The sequence below is a fragment of the Spinacia oleracea genome, chromosome 1, assembly GCF_020520425.1.
Source record: "Spinacia oleracea cultivar Varoflay chromosome 1, BTI_SOV_V1, whole genome shotgun sequence".
In the NCBI taxonomy this organism is placed as follows: Eukaryota; Viridiplantae; Streptophyta; class Magnoliopsida; order Caryophyllales; family Amaranthaceae; genus Spinacia; species Spinacia oleracea.
The window spans coordinates 81,931,597-81,953,645 of NC_079487.1; the positions used below are offsets into that span (position 1 = coordinate 81,931,597).

Consider the following 22,049-nt stretch of genomic DNA (forward strand, 5'->3'; position numbering starts at 1 on the left):
TAAATTTTGATATGATGTTATGTAGGTATCATTGGGTTTTGTGCGTCATTGATCCTTACAATAACACGGTATATTACTTGGATTCTTTACGTACTCTTGAATTTATAGGAAACGAAAAAAGGCATCATTGGGGATTTACTTGAAATCGTTAACACGTAAGTGAGTTTAATTAACAACCATTGCTTGGCTTTAATTATATTTTATATGATAATTAATTAATGGTCTTGTCTTAATTTTTGTTTCTCTTTAGAGCACTTTTCCAATTTCGAAGTGAAAGGAAGCTTGCCACAAAGTTGAAGATGAACACAAAATGGCTAAAAATACAAGTAAGAATTTTACATATTATTTTATTAGTTCGATCTGAAAATGTATAGAATATATTATTGACCTCTGATTTTTTTTTTTTTTTTTGGGTAGTGTCCTTGCCAAGAAGATTACATAGAATGTGGATATTATGTGATGAGGTTCATGAAGGAGATAATCTCACACAAGCGGCTTCAAATTCCTGAAGTTGTAAGTCTTATTTCTGCTAAACTTCTTTGCTTTTGCAAATCTTAACTTAGTTTTGCTGAATACAAAGGACAACCATGTCTAGGAGCTGGGGTAATGTTATTTACAGGAATAATGCATCAGATATAAGATAGTAGCATAGGTATATTGTGACTGAACTCAAGATCTAAATCTGATTACTAAATATGGTCTAGTAATCTGATTTAGCAAACTGATTTCTGACCATATAATCTGATCAGGTCCAGCTTTGTAAGACCCAACTACACTTGAACTGAATTCATTAGCCTTAACTGCACTTCTCTTAACTGATCCAAGTTTTCTCTAACTTGTCTGACTTATGTTTAGATACATAAGGAACCTATTCATCCAAACTGAATTAACTGAAACTGTTAATCCTAGTATAAACACTACCAAACCTGAACCATTCTTATTAAATGAAAAGATCAAAACTGTGACTGAACTCAAGATCTGATCATAAACTGGAGACCGCGGGAAAGGAGACAGTGGAGTTTATTGGTCGTTGGGTGGTGGGATTGCGGGTGAGATGTTAGGTACTGCTGCTGCAATCACTGTATTGGAGGTGGCAGGAATCGCTGCCACAACTTTTGTAGCCTCAGCTGCTATACTCACGGTTTCGGTACTAACTGGTTTCGGATTAGCTATAGTAGTCGGGGCCTTAACTGGTTTGTTAATTGCCAAGATAATCGAGTCTGCAGGAGAAACTTCTAAAGCTCCTAAATCTCCTTCTACTACACTTCCTAGTCTTAAGAAATGCGTTAGTCGTCATCCTGCCACTGAAAATCTTGTCATTCATATTGTCAAAATGCCTGATGCTGAACGCCTGGCTCGCAAGCTTACTGTTGTGGGTGCATAATGCTTCCCAGACCCCGGTCTGGATTTTAATATTTTGTTATCTCTTCTTGAATTAATATGCTTAATGTTCTTGTACTTGTTTTTTTAAAAACTGTTGCAATTCTGTGCAACTTTGTTGAATATTTTTGATGACCTATCAAGGCTAGCACTTGTGTGGTGAGATTGTTGAACCAGACTATATTTAAGGATTTTTTTTTCATATATGGCACTTATTGCTTATGGTAATTCTAACCCTTTCGTTTTTTTCCCTTCTATATGTATGAATTCTTATACCCATTGTTTTGCAGTACTTTTCAGATTGTCAGTTTTCAAGTTATAACAAAGATCAGATTGACGAAGTAAGAACGGATTGGGTGCGTCATGTTGTTTTACATATGTGTAATAGTTAGGTTACGTTGAAGGAACCAACAAACATACAACTCTTTTAATTATGTAATTTGCGTAGTTTAATGTTTAGAATTTTATTTTAGATCTATGTAATCGGTTTTCTTAGGGTGACAATTGCAAAAAATACATTTCATTTAGATTTGGATATTAATATTCAAATATTTACTATTATTTAATATATGGTGTTATTTTGTGGCACAAATTGAAATATTTTTGAGGTGTATTTAAAAAAAAAAAAAAAAAGTAACTTTTATAGCGCTTCATATACATTCGCTATTAGAGAATAATTTAAAACTTGGCGAAAAATCTTTAATAGTGTTTCTTTAATAGCGCTTTAATTTGCTATTAAAGAAACATTTGAATTTATCCTACTATTAGCTTTTATAGGGCTTTTGAAAAGCGCTATAAAATGTACATTTTACTTTTAATAGCGGAGCCATCAACAGCGCTTCAAGAAGCGCTATAAAAAGCATGATTAAGCGCTATAAAAAGCTAATTCTGTCGTAGTGAAGGGTCTCTGCTCCTTAATTAAGGTCTCGGAATCGAGTCTTGGGTGTGGAAAAAACTTCAGGGAGAGATATTATCCATCAAAGTACCAATGCAAACTCATGCACGAGATTAGTCCACTCACCAAAAATGGTGGGAACTCCTCGTTGTAAGAAAAAAGAAGAAAAAGAAACAGTTGGGGTATAGACGTAGAGTAGTACGGAATATAAATCAAGTGGGGAAGCTGAAGTTACGTGAAGTCTCTCTCTATACAACTACGAATTATATTCTTATTGCTTCAGATAGAATTCAGAAATAATTGGATCCAGATTTATGACCTAACATATACATTAAAATGATAGATTGATTTTTTTTATTTTTTTTTTTGGTGATTAAATTTGTAACGGCCACTTTTGTGTAAGACCGCCTTACCGGAAAGACCACTTTGGTTGCTTAACTAATTGGTTCCATTTCTTAACTAATTGGTTACATTGCTTAATTAATTGATTTAATTGCTTAACTAATTAATTCCCTTGCTTAACTAATCGGTTTCAATGCTTAACTAATAAGTTCAAGTGCTTAACTAATTGATTCCATTGCTTAACTTATATTACACTAAGGTGGTCTTTTGTGTAAAACCGCCTTATAGAAAAGTTTGTAAATTTGTAATTATATAATCTAATAAGGAAACGACCTAAATATTAATATTATGAATCCAAGATGCATGCATATCTAGTTTATTACATGGTCCCAATTAACAGGTAAATCGATGAAGTTAAGGTTGGAATATTTGAAGCACGTGAAGATTCAAGATTGAAGATTGTTCATTGTTAAGTCTCTCTCTTTCCTATTTTTACCATTTTTTTCATCGTAAGATCAATGTTTTCATGTACTCTATTAAATTATTGTTGTTCATTACATATATAGACCCCGGCCTATTCCTTAGGGATGTCAATGAGCCGATACACTCGCGAACAGCTCGTGAACAAGCTCGATCTAAGCTCGGTCAAAGCTCGTTCATTAGTAAATAAACGAGCTTGAACAAAAAATTTAAGCTCGTTTAATAAATGATATTAGCTCGAACCACCTACTGTTCGGCTCGTTTAGGCTCGCTAACAACTCGTTCATGTTCGTTTCCAAGCTCGTTCGTGTTCGTTTATAAGCTCATTTAAAAGCTCGTTTATATAAAATTTCTAAAAAAATGTTTCTATAGTAAATATAATAAAGTATTAACAAATAATATATTATGATATTATTCATATAATTAGCTAAAATTAAGGGTAAGAAATTGACTTAATACTAGTATACTACCAAAACTACCAAAACTACCAAAACCGTATATGTTTACTATTCTTATTTCTTCAATCAAGGATGTATTAATATTCTTAAAGCTCAAAACCCTTAAGTTTATGTTTTTATGTCTTATAAATTTTAAAAATAATATTTCTCTTATTAATATGATTGTTTAAATTCGATCTTGTTTGTTTAGTGAGGCTCGTTTGTTAAAAGCTCGTTTATTAAGGCTCGTCTGCTAATAGCTCGGCCCGACTCAAGCTTGAACTTAAACAAGCTACTCGTGAGCTAAGCTCGAACAACGAAAAATTAAATGAGCCAAGCTCCTCGAACAGGAAAAATGAAAGCTCGGTTAAGCTCGGCTCGAGCTTGAACTCGGAGATTTCTTATCAAGCCTAGCTCGAACAGCCAAATACTCGGCTCGGCTCGGCTCGTTGACATCTCTACTATTCCTGTTTTTGTATGTACGTAAAGGGTCTAGATCCCTTCAAAAAATAATCTAGTTTATTTTTTTATATGGCAAATTTGTCAAAAACTACCTTATAAAATATGATTTTTGCGAAAAACTACCTTATAAAAAAAATGTTGTAATAAACTACCTTGTAAAAATTTTATGTTGTAAGATACTACCTTTGGCCATATTATGAGCATTAATTCAAAATTACGACGTTGACTTTACTAGGTGCATATTACGCGACATCTAACGGGAAAGACGTAATTAAATGGCACGTGACATATATATGGTAAAGTCAATCCCGAAATTTCAATCAAACGTTCGTAATTTGGGAAAAGGTAGTATCTTACAACATAAAATTTTTATAAGGTAGTTTATTACAACATTTTTTTTATAAGGTAGTTTTTCGCAAAAATCATATTTTATAAGGTAGTTTTTGACAAATTTACCTTTTTATATTTATATATGGAAGAGAAGATGTCAATTAGTTGAGAATTTTCTATTATAAATTAGTCATAATGTATACTAACTCAAAACATTACTGCGTAATTTTATTAAAAATAATGCATGTACCAATGCACAAGCAATCAACCTTCAGTGTAATCCGTGTATACTTATAGATTATAATATATTTACCTAGCTAGGATCGGAGTTGATAATTTGCATAAAATCCGTTTTGAATAATGCCATTTAACATTTTAACCGCCCCTTTTACTGAAGAACATTATTTTGTTTGTAAACACTCTTTTCATAACGTGACTGTCAATTTTTTTTAAAAAGGTCAAAAAATATACATAAATATTTCCATTGTTCACGCAATAAACGTACTAACCAAGTTTAACAAGAGAAAGCAATAGACATGCTTCATTTTGAATAACCAGCTATATAGACAAGTAGTCTAATTCTTCATATAAGTAATTAACAAGTGTTTAAATTATTAAGGTAATTATAAAGATTAAAATGCATAATAAGATAACCGAGGTTTGGTCGGACTTATTCCGGCGACCGGAATGTAGATTGGTATTTTAAATTGGTAGATACCTAGCAATAGCATAACCTAAAGAATAGAATAGTAGATCGAGTAACGGCAGTAATTCCAACAAGTAGGAAATAGTAAGAAATTTGTCTTATAGAAATGAACAAGCTAAGGAAAACAACAATCTGGCTAATTCTAAGGTAAGAAAATAGATATGGCATGCAAGCATGAGCGGGGTATGATGAGTACAATTGCATGCTATGTCATGCCAATCTATACTTGCATGGCATAGTACTAACCATATCATTGGACTATTGAGTATTTTTTCCTTGTCACCCCCCTAACTGACACCATTCCATTCCACGCGCCTTTACTCTACTTGTGTGCCCAAAACCTCCCCTACGCTTCCTGCACTCCTACCCGTGTACGGACTATAATTTTTTTACTGTAAAACCAGTTGTTTCGTATTTCCTCTTGGTTTTAACTTTTATTGTTCAACCCAATTCTTATCATTTATGTAGATAGGTGTTAAATTGCATTTATGCCCTTATTTCATATATTCCGTATACATTTAGAAAAATGTGGGTTATATATTGAATATGCTTGGTAAAATTAAGTGGATAAAAAATGTCAGAATTAGAAAGTTTGCAACTAACAATAAACACTACAAAACTTTATATCTTTTATGGCAACTTAATTACGACGGGTTAAAAATCTCGTCGCAAAAGCCTTTTTGCGACGGGGCTAACAACCAAACAAAGACGGGAACAACCGTCGTAAATGTCCTTTACGACTGGTTACGACGGGATTTTCCATTAACGACGACCCCCTTTTATGACTAGTTCGCGACAGGAAATCCCGTCATTAATCAACAATTATTGGCTTTTAGCGACGGGATTTCCCGTCGTTAATGATACAATTTCTTGTAGTGAAATATCCCAAATCAGAAATTGTGCAACTATAAAAGAATGTACGAAAGACATAACCAAAGGGAAAGTGATTTTGGCACACCTCATGTGAGTAGAGCGTAACTTTTTATTCTCTCGCAAAGGAGGTGCCAAAATCAACTTGTTAATATCTGACCCATGAAACATCACGTGTGAGAGTCTCACATTGACAAAAGAGAAGAGACTTAATCACTTAATAAGCCCAAGGGGCTACTCCCCTTATTGCCATATGATTTTAAGGTGGAACCTCCTACGATCTTGTTAAGTGGACTCTCTCTCTTGGTGACGAGTGCGGCACAGACTCGTATTTATCATGGTATCAGAGCCAACAGCTGGGACCTTATTGTGTACTGTTTTCTGGGCCAACTGAACGGGATCCATGTGAGGGAGCTAGAGAGTGATAAAGAAACTATGACCCGTGAAACATCACATGTGAGCCATTTTGAAAAGGGACCTCACGGGAAGTGTTAAGATCTGACCCATTAAACATCACGTGTGAGAGTCCTACATTGACAAAAGAGAAGAGAGTTAATCACTTAATAAGGCCAAGGGGTTAATCCCCTTATTTCCATATATATGGTTTTAAGGTGGAACCTTCTACGGTCTTGTTAAATGGACTCTCTCTCTTGGTGAGGGGTGCGGCTCAGGCCCATATTTAACACAACTAAGTGATGTGTCAAAATAATTTTTCATGCACAAGGTATAACAGATTAAACATAAAAATAACTTAGTAAAGAATATTCTTACGTTTTCATTGTGCACGCATAACATACTATCCAAGTTTAACGAGAGAAACTAAGAGAGTTGATTTGCTTTTTATTAACCTGGAATCAAGAGAAACCGAAGAATATATGAGGATTAGCAGCATTTTTATTATAGTGTAGCTTAGCACATAGGATTCCTTCTGTTTTACGTTTACTGTTTTTTTGTCTATTTATGCTGTTGTCCTATACAGCTGTAGCAGTGAGGTGTGCTCACATGTATGGCTCTTTCAGCATATATAGGCTGATGTACTAGGTTATAATTTCCAAGTTGATTGAGGCGCACCTAAGAGAGCTGGAAATCAATACAGAAAATACAAAACCAAAGGAGCAAATTTGCTTCTTAAACAAAACTGTTTTATACAGAAATATCAAATCTTTGAGAAATTTCCTTTCAAATTTCTTCATGGTATCAGAGCTACTAGGTTAAATCCTTTAGAAATATTCAATCTCATAGTACTTTCATTACAAAATGATCCCAAAGATTGAAACTTTCTTTCAAAATGACTGAAACAACACCTCAAACTTTGAATCCTTACAAAGACCCTCTTTTTGTTGTTGTAAATGAGAATGCTTCCACACCATTAGGGAGCATAATCTTTGATGGTAACAATTTCTTAAACTAGAGCATAAATGTTAAGATAACACTGGGAGCAAAGAACAAGCTGGCTTTTCTAGAAGGAAAGCATCCAAGGCCAACTGAAGGAGCTGATGAAATACAGAAGTAGACTAGATGTGACTACATGGTCAGATCTTGGTTGTTTTCTTCTATGAAACCTGAAATAGTAGGAAGCATGAACTCCATACAATCTGCAAGGGAAGTTTGGGTTGAGCTCCTCGAAAGGTATGGCCAGACAAATGCACCACAACTGTTTCAGCTCAAGAAGGAACTATGGGAATTCCAGCAAAATAACTTGTCTGTAAGTGATTATTATTGCAAGTTAAAGATGCTTTGGGATGAAATTTCATTGTTGGAAGGAATGCCAGAATGTAGTTGTGGGGCTATTCAGAAATGTACCTGTAATCTGGTTAAAAAGATGTTTGAGTTACCACAATCTGAGAAACTCGTTAAGTTCTTGATGGGTCTAAATGGAAGCTATGATCAGTTGAAAACTAGTTACCTGAGTATGGATCCACTTCTTCTTGTAAATAAAGCTTACAACTTGCTTCTGCAAGCTGAAAGGAAAAAGAAAATTACAGGAGAGATGGTCCAACAAAACACAGAGATGAGTGCTTTTCATGCAAGTAAACTGGGCCAGGGGAATGCAAATGCCAAGAAGAATGCTGGAGTCTTTCAGAAACGGGAGTTTAGAGATTTCAAGAAGCAGAAAATGGATCTTAAATGTGACCACTGTGGAATGAAGGGCCATGCCAAAGAAGGGTGTTTCAAAATAATAGGATACCCTGAATGGTTCAAAGGAGTCAAAGGAAAATATGGAGTCAAAATGGCTGCTAACGTAGGTACTAAAGGATGCAGGATACTCCTTTTGATGATGATGGAGAAGAAAATATCAACAACAACAAAATGGATAGCAGTCTGATTTCTGCAGTTGTTCAAGAGGTTATGAAGGCTTTCAGGACAAGCAAGGAGCAGGAACCTCTCAGATTATAGGAAGTAACATGAGTAACTTTACAGGTATAATCTCTGCTTCCAATGCAGCTGTTTTTCATGAAACCTTTGATTGCAACTCATGGATTATTGACTCTGGAGCTTCAGACCATATGGCTGGAAACATAAAGCACTAAATCATTAAAGAAAGCTGTGAATGTAATGCTTCCTGATGGAACACTCGGGAAGGTTGATAAGATTGGTGTGGTCACTTTGGCACCAAAAATAAGGCTTCTTGATGTCTTATATCTTCCAGATTTAAACACAACCTCTTGTCCTTGAGTAAACTAATTGAGAGTAGTGAACTCAATTAAGGTAGTGTTTGATGGAGATGGGTGTATTTTTTAGGACCCTGAAAGCAAGAGAGTTGTAGCTTATGGGAAGAAAAAAAATCGAGGAAAATGGTCTTTACAAATTAGTCTATCAAGCAAGGAGGGAGTAAATACTCATGGCAAGAGGAAGGGACATAATGATGTTCTATCTACTAATTCAGTTAGTAATTGCAAAGTTATTATGTGTAATAATTCAGTCACTCTGGATGTTATTCATGCTAGATTGGGATATGGTTCTTTATCAAAACTTTATCAAAACTGAAGCATTTGAGTTTTTGCAACTGTCAATCTATTACAAATTTTGTGTGTGATACTTGTTCTGTAGCAAAACACCATAGGTTGCCTTTACATATGAGTCAAAATATTGCAAAGAGTATTTTTGATCTCATACATATAGATTTGTGGGGAGAGTATAAGACTACAAATGTTAATGGTGCAACATACTTCCTCACAATCTTAGATAATTACAGTACTTTGACTCATTTATTGAGCAACAAAGAACAAGTATGTGATATAATTCAAAATTTTCCGGCTCATACAGAGAATCAGTTCAATGTTAGGGTCAAGTCTATTAGAAGTGTTAGATTAGTGAGCGGATTTCAAATGTTACAATGCAAAAGAAGCCAATTGAGACTGTAGACTTGTCCCGGCAGCTCGAACCTAGCTTTAAATTTAATAAGTTTTAATAGGTTTAATAAGTTTAAATGATATAAGGTTCAATAAGCTTAGTTCTTTAGCTTCTAGCTCGCTCTTAATTGAAATCGCGTAACTCTTTTATTAATCATTTTAATAAGTTCCATCAAATTAAATTAATGCAAATAAGTGCATAAGATCAATTTTAAGGTAATAGGACGTTCAGAATAACACAAGTTCTACTACGTATCTTTGACATGTTTTACCATCTTATCCAATTATACATATAAATACGCAACATGGTGACAGTGTGACACCGCAAACAAACAATACAATACTCCGTACATATTAAATTAGAATCTTAAATTAGATTGAGATGAATAAAGAAGAGCATAGTACTAGTAGTAGTCCAAGAAGAAGTAATGGTGAATGAAGATGCAAAATGGAAGAGTAGTGACATCATAAAATGAAGGCATGCAGAAGAGAGAGAGAGAATTAAATAGTCGTAAGAAATTCAAAGAATAAGCCATGCACTCTGAATTTTAATTTAAATACTCGTATAATAATAATTAAATATGAGTAGTACTCGTATACTACAACTACAGTCTATAGGTCTGAGGTAGGACTGAGCTCACTCACTGCCTAAATATAACAAATAACTTGTCAGGTTGTGTAGATTTGGAGGTAAAGACCATTTCAGATGACGTCACTTACATTTACCGTAAACTGTGCTCTTCTACTCCACTATTTAGATTTCGAACAAGGCGTGTCTTCTTTGCTTTGCATTTATACGGAGTCCTTTTTATTATTTCAAACATATATTGCATGTTTATTTTAATCTCAACCAATGTCTTAGCCTAATAAAAAAAAATTCACTTTCCAACTAAAAAATTTGGGGTTTTAATTTTCACTAGAGGTACTTTGAAGGATAGTTCTCCTTCCCCTTACAGAATAATTCCGACTCGATCGGACACTTTATTTTACCTTTAAAAAAAATTGTTTATTTTAATCCCAATTAATTTTATCAACTTCAACTTATCCTTCTTGATTTTTAGGGCTCGTTTTATTTACCTAAACTGAACTTATTATGCTTGATTGATATTTATTGAATCTAATTATATACGCTCTCTGTCCTTAAAAGATTGTCCCGTATATTATAAATGAATGTCTCTATTTGTTTGCCTCATATACTATAAATGGATGTCTAGATTTATTTGTCACGTACCTTATTTAATTTGTGGTCCCCACATTGTTCTCCTCACAAACTATTATTTAATCTAACTAAAAGACAAATCTACCTAACCATTTTTTTTTTATTATACCCAATTCAGCAATTCTTAATAAAGTGATTTTTTTTCCTATGGGCAATCTTTAGGGAAGGAAGGAGTACTTCATCCGTTCTTATTTACATGACACGATTAATTTTGGCACACATATTAAGAAGAGATGAAAGAGGAAGTTAAAGGACAAAAATGCCCTTTAACAACAACCAACCAACCATCGGACCATCCCAATGTAAAAAAAAAAAAAAAAAAACAATCAACCAACACCAAATTTTTAGAAAAGTGAGGGTAAATATGACAATTTACCTAAAAACTTTCCAATAATAAAATTATGTCAACTAAAAAAGATTTTTCCTAAAAGAAAATTGTGCCATGTTTGGGTGCGAATGAGCCACAAGGGCAATATAAATTACAAAGGGGGGCGGGGGATTCGAACCTGAGACCTATTGTACACAGGACCTCAGTCTTAACCACTAGGCCAAGACATCATTGGTAGAAAATTGTGCCATGTAAATAAGAATGGATGAAGTATATGAGATAAAATATAAAATAATACGCAGTAAACTTCTCCCTCCGTCCCGGAATACTTGACCTGTTTTCCTTATCGGGCCGTCCCTTAATACTTGCCTGTTTCTAAAAATGGAAATATTCTAACAATATTATATTATTTCTCACTTCACCCCTATTAACCCACATACCCCTACTCCATACAAAAAATAATTAAAAATTCAACCCCTACTCTCCCCCAACCCCACCCCTTTAACATTTCCCACTAACTACATTGAAATAATACCCACTATCAACTACTACCTATTAAATTAAATAAGTCAATTCAAGTCCCTTAAACTCTGTGCCGGTCAAACCGGGTCGAGTATTCCGGGACGGAGGGTGTAAAATTTTGATTTGTAATTAAAATTCGCGGAAGCTTAAAACCATAGTTGACCTGATGTTAGTTTCTACTCAAGTATTTGATATAGATACGGGGTATTATTGAAGTTCCATACTAGTTGAGACTTGATAATGTTTCATACAAAATCCCAAGTAAATCTCTTTAAAAAGGAAGAACAGAAAAAAGGGTAAATCAGAAATCTAAATTGATAAATGATGAATGAAGGTCCCGGATCAACGTTATGTTTTGTCAATGTCATACTACAAGAAAGAAGCCAAATTTTGAGATACTTCAAAAAGATCATGGACCTCATCAGTTTCTAATACTCTCTCCGTATTTGTTTAAGGGATACATTTATCTTTTTCGGCCGTATTTATTTAAGATATACACTTGATATTTTTAGTAACTTATTAATCCCACCATTTAATTAAATAATACATTTAATTTACCCTATAACCCACCATCCTATTAAACAAATAATTTCATAAACCCACCCCACCTCGCACCCCCCAAAATTACATGGTCCATACTTGTTTACTTATTAAAATATCTACCCAATCCCACTTGCTAGCTTTATTAATTTATTTCATTTAATTATTCTTCTTAATACTTGTGCCCGACTAAGTGTATCCCTTAAATAAATACGGAGGGAGTAAGTAATAACATTTTTTTTTTCCATTAAGTTTAATGAATCTAACCCTTCCTTGCTGGCTAGGAGGAAATTGTATTTTTAATAGATTATGTAAATATTAATCAAGAATATTTTGTAATATTTTGTAATCTTAATGCTAGATAAACTAGAATGAGTACATTTAATGCTTTAATTGTGCTTGAGAAATTCAAAATAGAAGCTCCCGAGTGACCCAACCGATCATGCCAAAGCTTAGGAGATAAAGCAGCAAAAGGATTTTTGGTGGTGGATAATGGATAAAGATTACCCCTACTATCACACCTCATGAGAGTCGTCCCCGTCCGTAAATCATTCACAGAAAACCCATGCATGCATTTGGATCAAATTCAACACTTACGGAGTTATCAGTAGTAAACTTATGGACTGATATTAAATTTTTCATGAGTTTCAGAGCATGAAAGACATTTTTCAAGTATAAAGGGGGATTCGAGGGTGGCAAATTAGCATGACCACAACCAAGAATTGAAATTGAATGACCATTACCAACAACAATACCATTATTATGATTTCTCAAATTAAAATAGGACGAGAGAGTACCGTTTGTAGAGGTCATGTGAGACGTCACGTCGGTGTCCATGTACCAATTAGGGTCCGGTGGGGTCAAGATCATTGTGTGCATGCAATGGTGATTCAATATCTATGGGCATGTACAGACCAGTGGGCATGTATTGGCCCTGTGGGGCTACTGCTGTATAAGCCTGGGGTGGACGTGGGTTGTTCTTTGAGGCCCACTTGTTGGGCGAGTCCACGGATAAGTGGGATATGGGCAAGGGGGAGGAACCCACTACCATCCCCATTGTTGCGGCGGATGACCACCATGACCACCCCACTGCTGCTGCGCCGGCACTTGTGGCTGAGTGTCGGCAGACCCCGTTCACCTCCATGGCGGTTATTGTTGCCGCCATTACCAGAGCCACGACCACCCACATTCTTATTACCGTGGCAGTGGTTTTTATTTTTGCCACCGCCCCGATTGTTGTTTTTGTGGCCTGAATATTCACCGTTGGAGGCAGAGTCCTTGGAATCCCTGTGAGATGCGACCACCATGGCTGCCGGCGAGTCCTCTACATTTCAGCCCATGCTTTCTCTTCTAAACACAGACTCGAACAAGCCTCGAAAAAGGGAGGTAGGGGTTTGCTTTGCCGGATTTGACGACAAACTTGTATGCCTCTGTGAGGCCAGCCACCAATTGAAGCACCAGGTGGTTGTCAGTTACCGGAGCACCGACACTCTTAAGTTGGTCAGCCAAGGTCTTCAAACGTTGACAATAGGTAGAGGCGGTCGAAAAATCTCTCATCTTCACATGAGAGAAATCATGTTCAAGAGCCACCTCTCAGGAATTCTTGTTGTCCTGGAAAATATTACGCAACCGATCTCAGGCCTACTTCGCCGAGATGTCCTCATTGATGATCGTATGCAACAAGTCAGTGGTTATAGTTGCATAAATCCATTGAAGCACGGTGGCATCCGAAGTGGACCATAATTCTTTTTCGTCATCCGTCGAAGGTGGTGTCTCCTTCCCTGTAGGTAGAATGTGAGCAAGAACACGGTGATCATGGGAGCGGGTGTGCAACTTGAACCATTCATCCCAAGCCGAACAATGATTAGTTTCCATCTCAAGAATGATAGGAATGTGATTCTTGATGTTGGAGACAACCAAAGCAGGGTGAAACTTTGTGTCAGCCATGAATAACTCGATGGAGAACGAAAGAGAAATGACGGAAAAAGGTTGAAGAACAGAGACGTAGTAGGGCAGCGGAAGAGAAGAATATTGAGAGAAGAAAGAAACCCTGTTATATGATACCATGGAAGAAGATAATTTCGTGATTATTTTCATTGCTTGAGTATAATAATATACACAATGTACAACGTAATCAAAGGCTAGTAATTAGGAACTAATATAGACTAAATAATACATAACCTAATATAAAAGATTACAAAATATTCTTGATTAATATCTACATAATCTATAAATTTTTAGTACACACTGCATGGACTCTCGTTATTACACATCAATCCAGAAAAGATTAACGTACATGAACATATATGATCATGTTGATAAATTTCACTGGTCAAGTTAAAGGAGAGTATGACTACACATACGGATCTGTTTTCTTCATCTTATTATTGTTTATTTTATCTGACCAAATTAGAGCATGCATACCAAAAAAAAGGCAAAAGGCACTTACATGAAACAATCAAACCAGATCAGATCATCAGAAACAACATAAATAAGAACAAATCAGGTGAAGAGAACAAGATTAAGCATGAAGGAATTCTATCCTAAAACTAATTGGCGATAGGTGGAGTAGCCCAACAATCTTATATGTTAGTGATCCTACGATCCCTCTTATCTATATGTGAGACGATTAATCCCGTGTTGTATATATGTGAGTTATCTTCTTAGCGGATACTAGCTCTTTCCTTTCTCTTATGTTGCTAAAGTAGAATGTGAGTAGCTAAAATTTCATGTTGGGTACATTTGATACGTGACAAACTCAAAGGGAAATTAACCAAGGATACGGAGAAGTCCTTAGTCCTGATTGAAAAACGAAGAATGTGTGATGAGGCAGTGGAAACAAAGCAAAGGAGAGGGAGAGTGGGGGTGGGGTGGCCCGTATAATGTGTATAGTAAGATTTGTAAGTTAGTGAAAGAGATATGATCAGCAAAACGTCATTGATAGGGATATGAGGAAAGGTGTTAAAAAATGCAAAAGGGAAGGGGAAGAAAGATGGTCAGAAGATGGTCAGAGCCCCATCATTGTCTCAATAATCAGCATGTGAGACTGATCGAGAGGGACACTGCTAGTATTCCATTTTAGTATACACTATTGAGTATTGACACACTAACACATGGACTCGATCTCATCCGATGCTCTTGCTCAGTGATTCAGTCCTTATTACCTCCCTTCCACCGCTGAATCATTTTCATCTCTCTCTTTCTAGCTACTAATGTACGTGCAGTGCTTGGACCATGCATCGGACTCGGCCCTAACTAGCCTCCTTAGCTAACTAGTCCCGGTACCACCTTGTTTAAAAATTGGCCTGAGATGTTGTATAATACTAGCTGAATACTCCATAACCTACTAGACTATTACGTGATTAACTGATTATGTATATGTACTACCAAGTATTAAAATTATAACTTTTATCCTAACAAAATTAGTTTTTTATATGCGGTCAAACAAACAAAATACTTGTTCAATACATAGTAATTAACACTACAAGAAATTATACCATTAACCACGGAAAATTCCCGTCGTTAATGGCAAATAATCGTTGATTGACGATGGGGTTTCCTGCCGTGAACCCGTCATAAAAGGGCCCGCCATTTATGGAAAAATCCGTCGTTAACTCGTCGCAAAAGACATTTACGACGATTGTTCCCGTCCTTGTTTGGTTGTTATCCCAGTCGCAAAAAGCTTTTGCGACAGGATTTTTGACCCGTCGTTATTAGGTTGTCATTAAATATACAAATTCTTGTAGTGTAAACAATTAGGAGTATTTTTTTCACGAATGATATACTACGTATGACGTCAATGAAAATAGTCTATCTTGCACACAACATATATGAAGTATATGGCATAATTAAACAAGTATATAACCAACATACACTATACTAGTTTGTATTTATAACTTGTTGGTCGATCATACAAGCCAAGTGAATTAACAACTTACTCCGTAATTTTGAACAAGATAGTATATTTTATTCTAACGAAGTCCAAGTATATGTTTTAACCGAAAAAACCGCCAATTGAAAGTATGATGCAAACGTACGTATGATAGTGGTGAGTATGTACCAAATATAGGGAAGTTGATATCATATTTGCAGGTTTTACAAGTGGGGATAAAACACCAAGAATGTGTTTTCAAGTAAATTAAGGAGAGAGAGTTCCCCCCTGCGTTTGAGGCACAACTTTAAAAGAGGCACTAAAGTAACTGCAGGAAGCAATCCTCTTTAAAGGATCTTGTTTCGCACCCCAGACTCTCAGAACTTTTACTTCTCTACAATTTCCATCATCTAAAGCAAGCATTGGGAATGAACTCAGCATCATCCGTTGACCAATTATAAGTTGCGGCACATCTTTACAACCTTGGGGTATAGCCGTATAGGCATATAGCCTATGATACGCCCGGTACGATTCTGGTCCATGTAACAACTTTGGAGGTGACAAATGAGTTGTTTTTTAAATCAAGTTAAATCAGATATATACTTTGTAATACAGAGTACTTTGAGTATCTAGTGATAAAAGTTTCAATTGACATTTTATCTTTGGCTTATATTCCTGGATTGCAATAACAATACTTTTTCCATTTCAGAATACTCGCAGGCCGCAACACTTGTCTTTTACGTCGTTCCTGAATATAAACTTGCAACACTTCTATTTTTTAGCAAGAGGCGATACTTATTTCACTCCCTCTCCAATGTCCCCATAAATACTTAATAAGTTGTGCAATAATAATAATAATGAAAAAAAACTGATACCCCAAACACCCCCTGACACCAACTCACTGTCCTTGTGAAACAATAAACAATACTCCGTACCTCAACTCATCCACTTACAACTTAGTTTACTTATTTTTTTGAATATTCAACTCTTTTTCCTAAACTTATATGTCCAGTCAACTGTTACGAGTATTGTGAAACGGGGGAATATCACTTTGAAATATTGCAACATTTTTGAAATCGTACGAAGTATATTACAGCTAAATGTCGACGTAGTAGTGTCACTTTATCAATATCTATTCATATAAACTACTACGTACTAGGGAGTATATGTAATTTTTTTATTTTGACAGATAAGAAGAATACATAAAAGTATAAAACTAATATATGTAATGCTCTACTAAGTATCATGGTAAAAACAAAGAAGTACCGAGAAGTCGAGAACCATACACACTTGTAATCCTCATCTTTACTCATTAAAATTTATTGTTTAGAGCGTTTCAAATAAGAAAAGAAACATGCAAAATGAATGGTTTTGGTTACACGATAATTCATCTAAATGTACAACAAAAATTCCCGCCTAAGATATATAGCATATATTTATTTGGTGATAAGATATATGGGCATTTATATACTCCGTACTCGTATAGCTCAATTAGTCCACCATCCTACGCCTTATATAATCATCGTATCTCTAGCCACTTCGACACCGCATTATAGTCTAATTAAATCACATAACGAATTATTAATTTCAGCACAAGAAATTTGTGTTCAAATCAAAGTTCAACATAAAATAGTCCTTGTGGAGCTCCAAAGTCCAAGTGCACTATAGTATTCAGCAAATCATACCAAAAATATGACTGATTTCCTATGACAATCTAACCTACGATACTAGCTAGAAATGACATTGAAAGTCTTTTGATCCACAACATATATAATATATTAGCTACAAATAATTAATGTACTGTGTCTTTCAATTCCCCTTTACTATTAATTGTATGACTACAACTTAAGTCCAAAAATTAAAGAGGACCCTAGAGATTTATAGGTAGAAGCATGCAGTACATGTTTAGGCTTCTGCCACTTCATTCAATGATCTTTAATTTTTAAGCTTGACTTTCTTACAGACATCCGTAGACCATGCATGCATGATGCAATGAGCCATCAAAAACCGGGACAGCTTCAAAACCCGGTAACTCATGAAGAACGGAGGAAGTATATATATATATATAGAGGAATCTATATATGAAATACCATGTACTTGATATATTGAAATAAAACATACGTACTCCCTGCCTATAAATTAAAATTATTTACTTCGTACCATATTAATAGAAGTTCTAGTAATAGTAAATCTTCTTGAAGTAGTAAAGAAGTGACGGAAAAAAAGGGTGTGACTACTAGGAACAAGAGCAATATTCTTGAATCTACAAATTAAGATAGTGGACTAGAAAAGTGAAAAATCATTATCGAATATGACCCGAGCATACAATTGAACGGATACAACAATAAGCATAAACGTGTTGATGAAACATAAGAATCCAAGTGTGTAACATACTCCGTATGAGAAAATTGTTGGCACCTTCAAACACATAAGGAAACTTATTTGAATCAATGCACAGCAACGTAACCCCAGGGTAAGGGGTAAAAAAGAAGGTACTTGTTGTTGCTGTAATGCGGAATGTTAGATTCTATGTATTGGAGGCCAGTGGTACAAACGACTCAAGATTGATTCCTGTCTACTCATTGCCCTTGTGGCCACTCTCTCTTGAATATTAAAGAAAATAAAGGAGTCGGATTAGAAAGAAAAGGAAAAGTGTGCAATTTCACTGTTAAAATTCTTATATTACATTGCTAAGCAAAAACTAAAGAAACCTACACTAATCCAAACATGTACAACCAACAACGTACCTTTGCAAAATTTGATGCATTTACAAGACTCAGATCAATTAACACTCACTAAAACAAAAACCAAACCCAAAAAAAGGGCAATTTATACCAAACTCGAAATTCAAAATAATTATTAATCACCCTCCCTAATTAATCTCCTTTTTTTTTATTTTTTCATTTTTTATTAACTGCCCTCATTTCCTATGATGACTAATTACTTTGTACTATCATTAGCCTTGTGGCCGTTGATTTGTGTTCCACCATTGATCAGCAATATCTTGAGCGACTTTAATAGCGTCTGATGCAGTCCCCAACAGACCTCTTCTCGTGAATCCAACCGTATACAATCCTTTCCCTCCTTTCCACCCATCTGGAAATGCTACTTTTGGCATCCCATCATCACTAAAAAACTCACAATCCTGCATTTTTATCGTAACAATTTAGCAACAACACTAAGGGACGTAGGCAGTACATACGGTATATAAAAATGTTACCCCCAAAATCGGACCATTTAGCGTGCAAATGCAAGTGTAGGAAACGGGCAAAAAGAAGAGTCTCAAATTCCCCTTTTTCTTAAAAAGAAAAAAGAAAAAAGAAAAAGTTATCACCCTGGCCTTCACCCTTGGTGGTGGGAGAATTTAAGAGATCCCAAGTTGAAAGGAACACATCATTCATCAAGAATTTAACTAGATTTTAAAATTTCTTTGTTTTCTGTTAGGAAAATATTTGTCTTAATCTAAGGGTATATCGTATAAATACAAATATGCAGTGTCTGAATTTCCCCTTTGTTTTTCTAACATAGAGGAAGAAATAACGCTTTGTAGGGTATTCGTATTGTCACCGGTTGTGTAAGATCGAAAGCGATTTAAGAGGATGAGAATAAGGATAAAAATTTGCTAATTTAATTTGAAGTAAAATTAATTTTTATCAACATTTTACCTTGAGCCAAAAGGGCACATTGCTCTTATATCCAGTTGCCAATATTATGGAATCAAATTTTCTCTCTTGACCATCTATAAATTTGGCCCCATTTTCTGTAATCTCCTTTACTCCTTCCATCACCTATACAATAATAAACACATTATGGAATTAATTAGCTTTCAAACTCGTGCGATACCAAGACTAAAACATATCACTTATCAGTATATTAGTAATAAAGAAAAGGCAGTTGTAGGCAAATAGTTGAGAAAAATAACCCATTTACTTATTATATAACAAAAGATCAACTAGCTTTTAAGCTCGTGTGATATACAAGCTAGAACATACTAATAATAAAGAGAACAAATGCTTCACGCCTATTTTATGACAAACGATCAATTATCTTTCAAGCTCGTGCAATAATACAGGCTAAAACATACTAATAAAAAGAGAGCAAAAACTTTACGCTTGCTATATGCATGCTAAAACATAGGGAGTAGTGAGTACTAATAATAAATATTTTGAAGCTTATAATTACCTTAATCTTCCCTGATTTGATTAACGAGAGTGCACCCACATCAAGCACGGGAGTCTTCCCGGTGGCGTTCTTAAGCTCGAGCGGACCGGTCTTGGGCCGGCGGAGGCCAAACTGATCGGTGTTACCCAAGGTAAGATTCGCCACCAAGAGGAGTAACTTATCAACTAATCTCAAAGGGAACCATTTCAACAAAGTCATTGCAACTCCAAATGTGGAGAAACCGAACATTTCCCTTGGCAAAACATGCACCTACAAAATTGCACCAACATCTAATAAGTATAACCACTCACTTCAAACGACACCTTTATTATTGCGGACTACTTTTAAACAAACGGAATTATACTATTCACTTTTGCATTATACTCAATTTGTGCATCAAAATTTGATAACAAAAGATGCAATTTTAAAGCCATAACTAATTATGAAGTATTGTAGTTAGCTTCTATTCCTTATTTCCATGGACCGTATACTAGAGACTGGAGTCTGGAGTCTGGAGATAAGGCTCTTGGTTCCGTTCATATATGATACAACCGGTTATACACACTAATTAAAATAATCTCAACAAAAAAAAATAAAAATAAAAATAAATTTAACAGAAAAGTATCTGCAAAAATAAAATAAAAAACACATTCAATGCAAACTCAAATAAGTCAACCAGTCAAAAGCCAGAAAAAAAGGAGAGAGAAAGAGGAGCTTACAGAGTTTCTAGCCACCATGAAAGGCATAGCATTGTATCTACAAAGGTCCAAACTAACTTCCATGCCAGAATTCCCACACCCAATTACCAAAACCCTTTGATTACCAAACTCAACCCCAGACTTATACAAACTTGTATGCAAAAGCCTCCCTTGAAATCTGTCAATCCCTTGAATTTCAGGTATCAAAGGATCAGCATTCTCCCCTGTAGCAACAATCACCCACCTAGAAACGTACACATTTTCTTTCATTTCCTTGATCTTAACTCTCCACTTGGACGCTTCAGGGTCGAACATGGCGCTTTCGACTTCCTGGTTGAAAACAGGGACAATGTTGAAGAATGCAGCATAGGATTCCATGTAAGAAATGAACTGTTTCTTCGAAGGGTACTTTGGGAAATCTTTGGGAAACCCCATTAATGGGAGCTCACAGAATTTTCTTGGTAAGTGAAGTTTGAGACGGTCGTAAGTCCTTTGTTGCCACAAAGAAGCAATGCAATCTGATCTTTCTAGGATTAAGGAAGGTATCCCCTGTTTTGATAAACACGCCGCTATCGCTAACCCAGATGGGCCTGCCCCGACTATAATAGGACCCTCAATTTCCACCATTTTCAGGGGTGAGTTTGTGAATTCTTCTTCTTCCTTTGTACAACCCATTTTTGTTGGAACTGGGTTGCTCTGTTTTTGCTTTGAAAACAGGGGAAGGCGTGATGATTAAGGGAAAAGATTTGGTTTTTTTGTGTGTTTTTCTCTCTCCTGGTAATTTGATGAAGAGGGAAGATTTGAGTTTGAGGAGTGAGAAGTAAGGTATAAAGTACAGGTTATATATATACTTGTATGTGTCTTGGTTTCGTTTTTAAAAAAATACTTAAATTCCATTTCTTAGATTGAATCCCACTCTCTTTTTGGTATGCGTGAATGTAACGCTCCATTTTTGTTTATTGGGAACCCAAAAAATCTTATTGCACTACAGCTTTGGGTGTATTTATGGTCAGAAGTTGAGAAATCAAATATGGTTGGGACTTGGAGTTTAGTAGTAGATCCTAACGGACAACCGGGGTGGAGGGAGCCGATGGACTAAAGAATGGTATACTCAAGACTCAAGAGTCATGACTAGGGGTGTTCATGGGTGGTTAACCGTCTCGAAATTGGATTCGGTTCGGTAATCAAAAATTTCGGTTCGGCATTTTCATGAACCGTAACCGTACCGTTTAAACCGGTTACCGTTTAAACGGTTAACCGCGGTTTCGGTACGGTTACCCGTTTAACCATAAACCGCTATTAAATTATTTATTTTTATTTTGGATCACATTTATCGTATTATTTTTTTTACAAAAAACAACAATTTGAAATAGAAGATCAAGTCAAAGAAAAATAAGTCTAAACAACGTCTAAAATTACACAATTTCATCAAATTCAAACAAAATTACGAAGTAA

At 35.4% G+C, this 22,049-nt stretch overlaps 1 protein-coding gene and 1 long non-coding RNA gene across 2 annotated transcripts; both read right to left on the reverse strand.

Annotated features, from left to right (window-relative positions):
* Positions 1–5,940: 5,940 nt before the first annotated feature.
* Positions 5,941–13,998, reverse strand: LOC130466280 (uncharacterized). Its single transcript, XR_008926344.1, has 2 exons — positions 12,662–13,998; positions 5,941–6,430 (listed from the first exon to the last, which is right to left on the reverse strand). It is a non-coding gene; the product is annotated as an uncharacterized lncRNA (long non-coding RNA).
* A 4,371-nt stretch (positions 13,999–18,369) lies between these two features.
* LOC110799817 (probable indole-3-pyruvate monooxygenase YUCCA4) lies at positions 18,370–21,393 on the reverse strand. The gene is made up of 4 exons (XM_022005086.2): positions 20,616–21,393; positions 19,918–20,166; positions 19,401–19,523; positions 18,370–18,880 (listed from the first exon to the last, which is right to left on the reverse strand). Exons 1-4 carry the CDS (start codon positions 21,267–21,269, stop codon positions 18,692–18,694), a joined length of 1,215 nt encoding a protein of 404 aa, XP_021860778.1. The 5' UTR covers positions 21,270–21,393; the 3' UTR covers positions 18,370–18,691.
* Positions 21,394–22,049: the final 656 nt, after the last annotated feature.

Excerpts from the sequence above, each read along its gene's own strand:
- LOC110799817 (XM_022005086.2), bottom strand. The coding sequence starts at position 21,269 with ATGGGTTGTACAAAGGAAGAAGAAGAATTCACAAACTCACCCCTGAAA. Across the intron at positions 20,167-20,615 it reads TCATGGTGGCTAGAAACTCT|GTGCATGTTTTGCCAAGGGA; the intron begins GTAAGCTCCTCT and ends GCAATTTTGTAG. Across the intron at positions 18,881-19,400 it reads ATGTGCCCTTTTGGCTCAAG|GATTGTGAGTTTTTTAGTGA; the intron begins GTAAAATGTTGA and ends ATAAAAATGCAG.